The sequence below is a fragment of the Cricetulus griseus genome, chromosome 4, assembly GCF_003668045.3.
Source record: "Cricetulus griseus strain 17A/GY chromosome 4, alternate assembly CriGri-PICRH-1.0, whole genome shotgun sequence".
NCBI classification, from domain to species: domain Eukaryota; kingdom Metazoa; phylum Chordata; class Mammalia; order Rodentia; family Cricetidae; genus Cricetulus; species Cricetulus griseus.
The window spans coordinates 129,053,399-129,066,436 of NC_048597.1; the positions used below are offsets into that span (position 1 = coordinate 129,053,399).

General features: G+C 42.5%; 1 protein-coding gene across 1 annotated transcript in view; it reads right to left on the reverse strand.

The window, feature by feature from the left end:
• Positions 1-2,531: 2,531 nt before the first annotated feature.
• Deup1 (deuterosome assembly protein 1) overlaps positions 2,532-13,038 on the reverse strand; it is a 47,581-nt gene continuing 37,074 nt past the window's right edge. Inside the window, exons 11-12 of the mRNA XM_027410861.2 lie at positions 6,273-6,387; positions 2,532-3,346 (exon numbers count right to left, since the gene is read on the reverse strand). Of these exons, the coding sequence (XP_027266662.2) occupies positions 3,170-3,346; positions 6,273-6,387 (292 nt within the window). The 3' untranslated portion in view covers positions 2,532-3,169. The remainder of the gene's footprint in view (positions 3,347-6,272; positions 6,388-13,038) is intronic.

Sequence of the window (13,038 nt, forward strand, 5' to 3'; positions counted from 1 at the left end):
GACTTAGGACTCGGTGAAGATATGTTTCAACTTTCTAATCATTTCTGTTTGTTTTAGGGATATGCAGGATGTACACAAGATCAGATGGGTTCAGGGTAGTTTGGCCATGGGCCCCATTTCTACATAAAAATTTCTCCCCATCTTCTAAGGATAACACCGATAAGCCTTTTTTCTATATTTGCTTAGGGTTTTGGCCCTTTTTATTTTTGTTGTGCAGTGCAGGATCAACCTCAAGGCTTAAAGCATGTTAGATCAAGACTCCATTTTCATTATGCCCAGGCTAGAAACGAGTCACTAACAGGAAAGTACCACAAACCCTATGGTTTTCCTCACAGGGGCTTTTGTGGGCACAGTAAGGACATGGAGTTCCATGATGTTTGGCATGTGTCTTTGTTCCTCATCTGCCTGCTGACAGGAAGTGATATTGTGATGAGAGCCAGGAGTCCAAAATCCAGACTTTTTCCTCTGTATATCCTGTTTACTACAGGATACTTTTGGTTTTGTTTTGCAAGTGGATGTGTGTGTGTGTGTGTACCTGTATGTGTGTAGAGGCCAGAGGGTGATATCAGGTGTTCTGCTCTGTCACTCTCCACTTTATTCCCTTGAGACAGGGTCTTTCACTAAACCTGGAGCTGGGCTAGCAGCCAGCAAGCCCCAATGATCCTCCTGTCTCTGCCCCACACAGCATGAGGCTTACGGGTATGTATGGCCATGCCCTGTCTTTTTATACGGGTACTTGGAGGACTCAGGTCCTCATGATTGAGCAACAAGTTCTCTTTCTCACTGAGGCACCTTGCTAGCCCTTAGGATACTCATTTTGTTGACATCAAATTCTTAAGTTTAAATGGGGCTGTGGTGTGTGTGTGTGTGTGTGTGTGTGTGTGTGTGTGTGTGTGTGTGTGAGTGTGTGTGCATGTGTACGAGTTTGCCCACACATGTGTTGTGGCTAGTAGTCTGTAGTGAGATATCCACCCCCAGCACCTGTAGCACTGACCACACCCAAACACTCACAGGTGCCAGGGAGGGTGGTGGTGGTGGATATCTCACTACAGAGGTCATCCACAGATGTCATTCCTCTGGTATCTTCTACCTTGTTTTTTGAAGTAGAGTTTCTCATTGGCATGGAGCTCCCCATTTAGACTAAGCTAGCTGACCAGTGAACCAGGGGATCTGCCTGTCTCCGCCTCTCTAGCACTGGGTTACAAGTACAGCCACCACACCTGGCTTCTTTACATGGGTTTTAGGGACCAAACTCGGATCCTGTGTGTATAAGGCAAGCATGTTACCTACTGATCTGGCTTCCCAGCCCCTCAGAGGATATTTTATAGAATAAATGTATGTCCATTCAAATGTATATGTTGAATTCCCAGCCTTCAATGGGATGCATAAGGAGTGGGGTCTTTAGGAAGGCATCTGCCAATGAGGGTAGAGCCTCGTGGAAGTAATGGATTATCATCCTTATGAGACCTGAGAGAAATTGTTGTTCTCATATCACATGAGAATACAGCAATAAAGTGGCTGTCTCCAAGCCAGGAACTAGGCTGTCACCAGACCCTAATCATCTGGTGTCTACATCTTGGACTTGGAAGCCTCACAAACAGTAAGAAATCCTGTTGAAGCCACCACAGCCTGTGGGACTTTTATAGTAGCTTAACTACAATGGAAAGCTTTTGAAATATCAGTAGCTACAGAAACACAGATGGCAATACCGTTGTGTATAGTTCACATGAAAATGACTCTTGTTATCCAAGGGCATAGGGTTTCTCTTTCAGTGTGTTGACACTATTTCTTTAAAAAGAAAGAAAACTACAAGAGCTGTGGTCCTACCTTGAGTTCTTCATAATATATATGTACTCTTATATACTATGTGTGTGTGTTCCATTTTTAAAGAACAAGATATCAGATTGTCATTTTGTGTATTTGTTTTTTCCTTTTTCTTTTTTCTATCATTTTTATTTAAATTAGAAACAAGATTATTTTAAATGTCAATCCAGTTCCCTCTGCCTCACCTCCTCCCCTGCCCCTCTCCCAACTAACACCTTACCTATCCCATACCCTTTCTGTTACCCAGGGAAGGTGAGGCCTTCCATAGGGGGATCTTCAGAGTCTGTCATATCCTTTGAGACAGGGCCTAGGCTCACCCCCTTGTGTCTAGGCTCAGGGAGTATCCCTCTATGTGGAATGGTATTCCAAAGTCTATTCCTATGCTAGGGATAAGTACTGATCTACTACAAGAGGCCCCATAGATTTCCAAGGTGACACCCACGTTCATGGGGTCTGGATCAGTCCCATGTTGGTTTCCCAGCTATCAGTCTGGGAACCAAGAATTCCCACTTGTTCAGGCTGGCTGTTTCTGTGGGTTTCACCAGCCTGGTATTGACCTCTTTGCTCATCACTCCTTCTCTGCAACTGGATTCCAGTTCAGTTCAGTGTTTAGCTGTGGGTGTCTTATTTTGTGTATTTGTTATGTGAACTTTATTGTTCATTTTCTTGCTGTTACTTCTGTAGAAACTGGACACTTGTCAAGCAACTGAATTTTGGATTTCTTTATTGTATTACAAACAGGGGAGATTATAAAGGACACGGACGCAGTGTGGTGCTCTGCATGCTGTGTCTTGGTGGCAGCATGGCTGTCTGGCACAGCAACTTTTACTGTGCACAGTACACATTCTGAAATCCTTCTTGATGTTAAGGCAGAGACACTACGTAAGTGATTGTAAAACAGCAAAGGCCTAGTCCAATGTATCTATTTAAACATCTTTTTCTTTTAGAAGTCCTTGAATTTTTGTGCCCAGCACAGAGTGGCAGCACTCAGTTTCCTTATGTTTGGAGTTGAGCGCTTCCCTTTCTCACTGCCTGTTACACAGGAAATGGGACTTTAGCAGACATGATTAAAATCAGAACTAATTCATTTTAATCCCAAACTATTCCTTAGACGGGAAAGAAAGCATTTGGGGATAGTCATGCTTATCCTATTCTGACAGAACAATTAGAACGTGAAATGCAGAAACAAACAGCTTCATGGACAAAGGCTGCTTTCTAGCTGCCTTACCAGGTGATTTACTGGTGGAGACTGAACCAGAGTTCTCAGTGTCATGGATCTGCTTTGCAAGTGGAGCTTCCCTGTTTCTTTCTTTTGGAGAGGAAGCAAACAGAAAAGGTGCAAAGCTCATACGTGTCTGCTCTGCTTGAGCTTGGTGTATTTGTTGAGTGTGAACTCGGTGTGTCTCTGCAGCTCATCGATGTGTGTGTTGAGCAGCTTCTCGAGCTCCTTGGCCCGCCTCTCTTCTTCCATCAGGAAGTGCTGTGCAGTCAGGGAAGCTGGGAATGATATATCTGGTGGAGACTGAAGAGAGGGGAGAAAAGTGAGGCATGCACCTCCCTGACAGTCAACCCTGCGGCTTTGACATACTACTGAAGTTTGGGCAGAGTCCTCCTCCCCTTGTAATGCAGCCCCTGCTCAAGAAACTCTCAAGGGTTTAAGGCATCTCAGCTCCACACCATTAAAGTGCTGTAGAAATGAAAACTGCAGTGACCAGCTGCAAATCCAGGGTGGATGGAAGTACCAGTAACTCAAGCAGGACACATTTTGCCGACTTGTAAGGCAAGCAATCCAAAACATAGGCAGGTCCCAGATCTGGAGTGAAGATGTAGCAGATTGGGTAAAGATGGACATCCTTCTGGAGGTGGCTGTGTGTGTGTGAGTGTGTGTGAGTGTATGTGTGAGTGTATGTGTGTGTAAGTGTGTGTGAGTGTATGTGTGAGAGTATGTGAGTGTGTGAGTATGTGAGTGTGTGTGAGTGTGTGAGTGTATGTGAGTGTGTGAGCGTGTGAGAGTATGTGTGTGTGAGTGTATGTGTGAGTGTATGTGTGTGAGAGTATGTGAGTGTGTGTGAGTGTATGTGAGAGTATGTGAGTGTGTGTGAGTGTATGTGAGTGTGTGTGAGTGTATGTGTGAGTGTATATGTGTGAGTGTATGTGTGTGAGTGTGTGAGTTATGTGAGTGTATGCGTGTGAGTGTATGTGTGTGTGAGAGTATATGAGTGTGTGAGTGTATGAGTGTATGCGAGTGTGTGTGTGAATGTGTGTGTGAGTGAGTGTATGTGTGTATGTGAGTGTATGTGTGTGAGTGAGTGTGTGTGTGTGTGTGTGTGTGTGTGTGTGTGTGTGTGTGTGTGATGGGACTAGTACTACAGCCCTCCCTCACTAGGCAGGCTTAGTAAAAGAAGACATGTGAGTGATGCCCAGTGTACATGGCTGGGATGTGTGGGGTACATCACAGCTTGTGATGTGTTTAGTGTATATATATACAAGAAAAACATTTTGGACTAAAGGACCTTAGTTTTATTTAAACATTATAAAATTATTTAAAAATTACACTAATTTTCCAGTTCTTTTATCTAGCCTTCTTCCTCTCCATTGTTCTTTGAGACAGTGTTTCGGGTGGCCCAGGCTTGTTGGGAAGTCACTGTGTAGTTGAGGATGCCTTGGGTCTCAACCTCCACAGTGCTAGGATTCCTAGTGTGCACTGATGTACCTGGCTGCCTTTATTTTTCTTTACTTTTTTATTTGCTAAGAAGAATGAAGTTTTATGGAAGTGAACCAGGTTGTAAGTTTAGTTCATCAATCTATAAAAACTCAAGATCACAGTAGGTGACATCTGAGCCCTGCAGACATATCCAGGTGTTAAATCCCAAACTGTACCTTCTGTACTCTAGCCTCTCCATGAGTCTAGAGAAACAGCCTTGAACATGCAGTGTCTGCTGTTGATGGGTCAAACACACTCTTTCTAAACATCCAGCTCAAAGAGGGCCAGAAGCAGTTGTCTGCTACATGGAATGGACTCTGTTGACACCAGGTTGTCCCAGCCTGTGCTAATGATGTGTTGCAGTGAATTCCAATGGACTTTGTCCAACTGGATACTCAAGATCACGCCTGGGTACTAACACAAGCATCAAGTTAGTGAAGCTGAGGAATCCAAGGCTTGAAATGACACACACACTCCAGAGGGTGAACCAGAGCCCCACACAAGACTCAGGGGCTTGGCATCCCTTTAGGTTGTGTGGGGCAGGCAAGGATATCCGTGTAGGGCACAGGTTAATGTGCAGTGAAGTTCTATGTTCTTGGGTAGAACCACCTAGATGCCATTGCTGGGCAGCACAGAAGCCTGACAGGCCTAGAAAAAAAGGAGAGTTCCATCATGGGTTCAGGATAGGTCAGAAGTCCTGCCACTGGGGTTAGATGAGTGGTAAATCTTGCTCTAGAAAAATCTCCAGCAGAGAGAATGCCTTGTCCATTTCATAAGCCTCAAGGGAAAGTCATATAGCAGTTGTTTAAGACCACAGTGAGGCTGTGCCTCCTGCAGCAGATGCCTGAATAGTCTGTAGACTACTCCCTGCTGTGAGCCCAGGATGACACAGAGCATCTAGCAGATGGGCAATATTACCTGTCCCATTTTCTGCCCTTCTGGAAACCCCAGAAGATATTATGTATGGACCCAATAGCAGAGTGGCCCTCTTATTGAGAGCTACTTAGCTTGCTTCTGTTGAGTCTTGGGCCAGCAGAGCCCAGGAGATGTGCCACTCCTCATGGACACCAAGCAGCCACTTTGGAGAGGGCAGAGTTTTCTCCTTCCTGGAAGTGGTCTGCATTCCTGGGCTGACCCTTTCTGCCTCAGGGCATTAGCACTTACCTTGATGCTTTCTGGGATGATTCATCACATGGCCATGAACAGTTTATACATGTTACTATATGTTAACACCTATCTGGGTCTGGTGGTACATGCCTGTAATCCCAGCACCTGAGAACTTGAGGCAGGAGGACTGTTGCAAGTTCAAAGCCAGCCTGGGCTGCATGGTGAATTCTATGTCAGCCTGAGTCTGGGTGAGACCCTGTCTCTAAAAAATGAAACAAACAAACAAAAAACTAAAAGGCATCACCAGGATTCTTGGTGGGGTATTAGGTTCTCTTTTCCTTCTAGAGATAGGTGTGGTCATATGGCCTGTAGAGCATCCTGCAGTCTTATTCAAGAGATGGTATCACTATCACATAACTTTAATCCCAGCACTCTGGAGGCAGAGGCAGGTGGATCTCTGTGAGTCTGGTCTACATAGTGAGCCAGCCAGAGCTATACAGAGAAACCCTGTGTCAAAAAACAATAATAAAACAAACAAAAAAAGAAGTGACATTTTAAGCTATTCTGTCCTTTCCTATATTGGTCTCAGTACTGAATAATCTACCTTTAAAGGAAAAATCAGCTTCTAGAAACTCACCAGAGGGAAAACTTCATCGTCACTAACCAAGGGACTTGTCATTTCTTTGGTCTGAAATGGCAAAGGTGGTAAGGGTGGTGTTGGGCTTGTGTTCAGCTCACAGTCTTGGCTAAGTCTAAAAGAGAAGAAATCAATGTCAATGTCATTCCTATGTATCCTAGGTTTTTTTCCCCTATTGCTATGTTTAAACACCATGACCAAGGTAACTTATAAAAGACAGTGTATACTTTGGCTTATGGTTTCAAAGGGTTGGAGTCCATGATAGCAAAGTGAAAGAACAGCTGAGAGCTCATGTCTTTATCTACAGCCACAAAGAAAAGAGCTAACTGATAATGGCATGAGTCTCTTGAAACCTTAAAGCTCTCTCCGCCCCAGTGACACACCTCCTCCAGCAAGGCTGCACCTCCGAATTCTTCCCAAACAGTTCCACCAACTGGAAACCAGATATTCTAGTATGTGAGGCCACTCTCATTCAAACTATTCACCGAGGGACATGTTTGTTGTAGCTGAAGGTTTTGATTTCCTGGATGGTTAATTAGGGAGAACCAATTGAATGGATGCATTTGTCTGGGTATTTCTTTGAAAATAAATTTTTTTTTCTGAATAATCCCAACTTCACTTTAAAAACTTGGAATGTAGAGTTATGAAGCAGAAAACACAGTGATTGCTAGGATGGCCTGCTATCCCATAGCCTCAGCCTTCCTAATTCTAATTCTTCCTAATTCTTTTGTATTTCTGGGCACTTTAAAGAACTGAAGCAGAAAACTCAAAACACTGGACAACGCTGCCTGGGGAAGTTCTAAGGAGAAATGCTGAAGTCCCCTGCTGTACTTCACAGGCCCTCATAATGAATCATGTAACCAGTTCCTTCTGATTCCCTAGCTTGCAGCCTGCTTTCCATTTGAGCCCTCCCAGGCACCTCACTCACTTAAAATGTTTGTTCTCTCCGACTTTCTCTCTCTCTTATGAGAAAGGGTTTTTAAGACAGGTAGAGGTCAATTCATGTAAAACTCACAGAACATGCTGTATGCTGCATTCTAGACACTTAGTAAAGATCGGGTATCATCTTAATACACATTTGATCTTCAAAAAAGCCCAATAAGGTGTATATAACTACAAATGAAGAAACTAATGTAAAGTTAAATTATTTACCTATTCATTTTCCTTTCCTTTTTTCTTTCTGGTACTGAGGAATTGAGCCCAGATTCTTGTAAAGATTGCTAGGTAACTTCCCTACCACTGAGCTACACCCTATGTCTATTTATGTTTGTTTTTGTTTTTGTTTTTGTTTTTGTTTTGAGACAGGGTCTCCCCAGGCTCTCCTTGAACTTGAAGTCCTTTTGTTTTAATGCCCCTGCCTTTCCCTAATACTCCATCCTCACTAAGTGTGGGATTATATAGAGTTACCAGTCCATCTTCAATCATTTTAATTGTATGGATTTCTTCTTTTATTTTTGAGATTACACAATAACTACATCATTTCTTCCTTCCAAAGGAGGGAAGCGATCAGCAGTCCCATACAGCTATGGCACTATAAACCACATTGACAAGCAGAATGGCACTAGAACCCTAAAGGGACAATAGTGCCTTGGAAATAACCGGACAGCTCTCTAATTTGACTAAGGTATACTCAGCAAGAGGATAACCATGCTTGCAACTAGAAACCTAACCAACTACCCAAGGTGAGTGAAGTCATGGATCTTGGAGAAGAACCCACAATTCTACTAAACCAGCATAGTTTCAACTACATCTGAAACATTTGTACTTATACCCACAGATAAGTATACAGTCCTCACCCCTCGGGAAGGAAACTTCTCTTTGTAACAGAGAGAAGCCATTATAGAAAAATCATAACTAGTCAAAATGTCAAGCTGTGGAGCTCAGCCAGCCCCAGTGGCTAAATCTACAGTAAATACAGTTCCAGAACTTAAGGTTCAGAGAACACTGCAGAACACGGAGCAGAAAGACTCTAAGAGCCAGAGTATCCTGTTTGCTGTGAGACAGTCCCTCCTAGGAATATCAGAAACTAAACCCATGAAGTCTCACCATCATGACTGCCCAAATGTGAACTTCATAAGGATGACACTAATGGACATGCCAAAGTGGATGGAAAAAAGCCAGTTGGTTATCTAGTACCAACTGGTCAACCCTGAAAACAGTTGTTTACTTTGAAAATGAGAATAAATTGCTAGGAACTGGTAACTTTGAACTGAAGTTCAAGTTTTTCTGAGGTTGAACCCCACAACAAGGATGAAAAGCACACTACAGAATTTATTGTTTGTGCTAAATTATTGGGTGGAAGATGTAAGTAAGAAAACACTGAACAGATAAGTGAATATGGAACAAAACAACATGCCTTAAAATTGAACCAAAGACCATCTCAACTGGCCTGTTTAACTAAATAAATGTCTTTCATGAAAGTAGGGCATGAATTTAATCAAATCACTAAAGACCATGAAAACATAAAAATCTCTTTAATTGAAAGCTATTTATCTTTACTAATAACCCAGATTTCCCACAGGTGTTAACCATTTTCAAAGCAATGTTTTGATACAATTTAAAAACCCACACTGTATTTTTCTGTTCTCATCCAAAGCCTGGTCTATGCAGACTTGCTTCTTATGCAGATTTCTCCAAGTCTGTGCATACAAATGGCACAAAGCAGGGTGCTAGGTGCTGCAGATCAGCACAGAGAAACAAACAAGTTTTACTTATCTTGAGATAAACCTTTTCCTCCATTATCCCACACCATAATTACCATGGAAACAGAAGAGCAAATTAAATGGAAATAACATGGTTTATGATGTGAACAATAGATGAAACATTTCACAGTTCAAACTGAGCAGTAACAATCGTATAATGTACCTGTGTAACATCTCTGGCCTGAGCCTAGTGTCTACATTTCAGGGTGGAAAAAACAAGACAATTATAGAAGTAGTCTGAGAAGTGTGTGTGTGTGTGTGTGTGTGTGTGTGTGTGTGTGTGTGTGTGTGAGAGAGAGAGAGAGAGAGAGAGAGAGAGAGAGAGAGAGAGAGCAATCTCAATTGTGCAGAGATTTTATATAAAGTATTATTTGTTCTAAATTATCTACCTAATTATCCCAATTATCCATTTTGCTGTGAATACATAACGATGGCTTTATGGTGTTAATTACTAAGATTTATTTAGGAACATTTTTTAAATTATAAGATCAATAAAATATTGAGATTGAAGGAAAAAACTATATTATGAAGTAAAGTGCTTTGGCTTAAATCATCTTTATAGCTGAAAGCCCTTCTAGGACACAGCTATTCAAATACTTCATAAAACCACCTTGCACAAAATGCTGCACATATCAATTTAAAGAGGGCTTAAAAATTATTGCAGAAGGCTTTTGATATCCACTCACAAGTCTCACTGTTCAATTAGCTTTCCCATAGGCCCTGCTCCAGGGCTGCTAAGTATGGCAGGCTCATCTGCTTGGGTAGGAGGCAGAACTCCTCATGGAGTGTGAGGTCCTGTCTGAAGGATGCAGGCCTCTCACATGTGGCCCATGCTGCTTCTCTAGGTCCTCCCTCTGGACTATGGGATGATATCCTAGCCAGAGACAAGGACCCACCACCTACCGCTAACCTCCACAGCCTCACTTCTCACACTCACAGAAGCTCCCCCTTCAGCACTGTCTCCTGGCTTGGAACCTTTAGTCTGCTGTGTTTGGCTCCTTACTGGATAATACCACAGTACCCGAATTCTCATAACTTATTTTTGGCTTCCAGATTCATCCCTTGAAAAGGGTCCTTGCAAGCAGCAATGACCAACCTGCTAATTTTGTTGCCCTTTCCTATTAGACACTTAACTTTATTAGCTAGACATGAAGCCATCTTAATGATTCATGTTTCCCATTACTAATGTCTTCTTGGTTTATGATATAAGGATTTAAATCATGAATTCACTTTTTAAAAGACCTGTTTATTTTCATGTGTATGTGTGTCCAAGTGCCTGTGTGGGCTAATGTGCACCGCTTGGATGCAGGTGCTGGTGGAGGTCAGAGGGAGCCAAATACCCGAAACTGGAGTGACAGGAGCCTGTGAGCCCTCCCATGTGGGTGCTGGGAACCGAACCCAGGTTCTCTGGAAGAGCAGAAAGTGCTCTTAACCACTGAGCCTTCTCTCCAGCCCTGGTGACTTCACTTCTAAGAGTGTATTATCATATAAAGACAAGCTCCATTTATTACGAAATTGGCTTGTCATTAAAATTATTTACATTAATAGCACATTACATTAATATACATATACATTAATAGTACTGGATCCTAGTACTCTAAATCAGCTTGTAAATTCTCTTGCAACTTCAAAGAACAAGTCAGAGCATCTTTACCAAATTCCATTAAATCTCATAAAAATTTTTAAAGTGATAGGTTATTAATAGGTTATTATTCTAGAAACTAAATGTTTTGGATCACCTGAAAATGCTTCAGATTTCAAGTGAGATCACATTAAAATATCACTTCAAATAGGAGTGAAAAACAAAAGTTAGGAATGAATAGCAGATTGTTTAAATCACAGACTGCTTGAATCTTCCTCAGTTACAAGGGAGAATTTCCTTAGACTGTGACCTTCAGTTTTATAAAGCAATGTTATTTTTCCTTCTCCAAATAGTTTAAACCATTGATATGTAAAGTTAAGTTGGGTATTTTCTAGCTAACTTACATCTGAGACATGTATGGATAAACCCTACATGCACAGACCTCCACACATACATATATACACATAAACACACACACACACACACACACACACACATATATATACATACACACATATGCACATACACACATATGTATATATAGATATGCACACATAAAGGTATATATACAAACAGATGCATATATACATATACACACACATATATACATACACACATATGCTTATACACACAGATGCATTCATACATATACACGTACATACACACATGCACACATATACACAGATACATATACACCATGCATACACAAAAACACACATTCATATACATATACATATATACATACACTACACACACATTCATATGCACAAATACATGACACATTTACACACACATATACACACATGTGTGCATACACACATGCACACCCACATATGTGCATGGATTTTGCAACTTGACTTCCTGAGCTGGGCAGTGAGGGAAGGGCTTTCTCTTCCACTGCTGGCATTAGCAGGGAGCTACCTGCTTTCCAGTTCTCCACTGCTGAGCTCACAGTGTCCCTGCATCTCAACAACTCTTCCCCATAGTGGGTTTTACATAGCAATAATTTATTCAGACCATTTGAAATGCTGTTTCTTTTCAAAACCAGGTCACTGAAGAACACTGAAATCAGACGAGGCATTAAAACAAATTTAATGAAACTTTCAGCAAATGGAGCTGGCAGGGCACAGCTCTGCAGCAGGAGCAGTCGTCCAGGCTGCTTATTAAGATAATCTCCTGCCGAGCCTTTTACTCCTTCCTGCCTCTGTCTCCCACTGTCTTGTTTTTGTTGGGCACTTTTAATACATGCTGCACTGCCTGACAAAGGAAGATTAAGGGCCAAGAAAAACATTTTTAAAATAACAAACTGTGGAGCAGTGGCACAGTCCCTCACCTGATGCTACCAGAGCTGCTCTCGTGGGGGAGGATAGGAGCTGGGAGCCCAGGACCCTCAGTGACTGCTGCTATCAGCCAGCAGTGGTACAACACTTCCCAGCATCTTTAGTGCGGGGCTTTGCTCTATGGAGACTGAAAGTAGTGACATGCTTGGTGAGGTTCTTGATGTAGATTAGAAAATGACCTCTAAGAACAGGTTTTCAGTTCTACTGGGTGATCAACATGTGTTCAGCCAGCCATCAGAGGACAGGCTTTTGGCTGTGGCCAGAGGCCTCTTCATTTTCCCACAATGCTTACACTGAAGCCCCCATCACGGTAGCACACCATGGCACCCCTTCCATGGTACCACCACCACAGCACCTCCACTATGACACTGCCCCCAGGGCACCCTCATCATGGCATCCCCACTATGACACCTCCACTATGACACTCATTCCATGGCACTCCCAACTATGACACCGACACCGCAGTACTGGCACCTGCCGCACAGTACTCATACCCTGACCCTCACTATAAAACCCCCACTGTAGTACCATGTCAGGGCCACCTATTGTGGAATAATCTTTTTCTACACTGTGAAGAGATGTCACTCAGATTGGTTTAATAAAAAGCTAAATGGCTAATAGCTGGGCAGGATTTTCGGGGCAGAGAGAATGCTGGGAAGAAGGGCGGGGTTGCCAGTCAGAAGGAGAGGAAGTAGCACGGACAGTACAGAGTAAAGGTAATAAAGCCACAAGACAAAAATTACATTGATAAAAGTGGGTACCTATGGCACTGAGGTAATGAAGGGAGAGTGCTGCTGGAGCATTTGAGAGTATTGAACAGACCTCCCCCCCCCCCCCCCCTTTTTGGTTTGTTCCATAGACTTTGCTTAGCTACCAAGATGAGCCTGGCATCACCCTTCTCCAAACCTCAGGTTCAGCTATTAGTCTAGTCATCAAAACACACATTTTAGTCACCATGAATATTGGAAAATTAATTAATATTAAAAAGGCAACATTAATGAAACTCCATATATTGCCCATATTACAGACTCCCTCATATAATCCCTATACATATCAAAACATTGTTATGCATCCACACTAAGTATCTCAAGCTTCTGAGGACAGGTTGAGTCCCAGTGTGGTCTGGACTTTCTTAATCACCA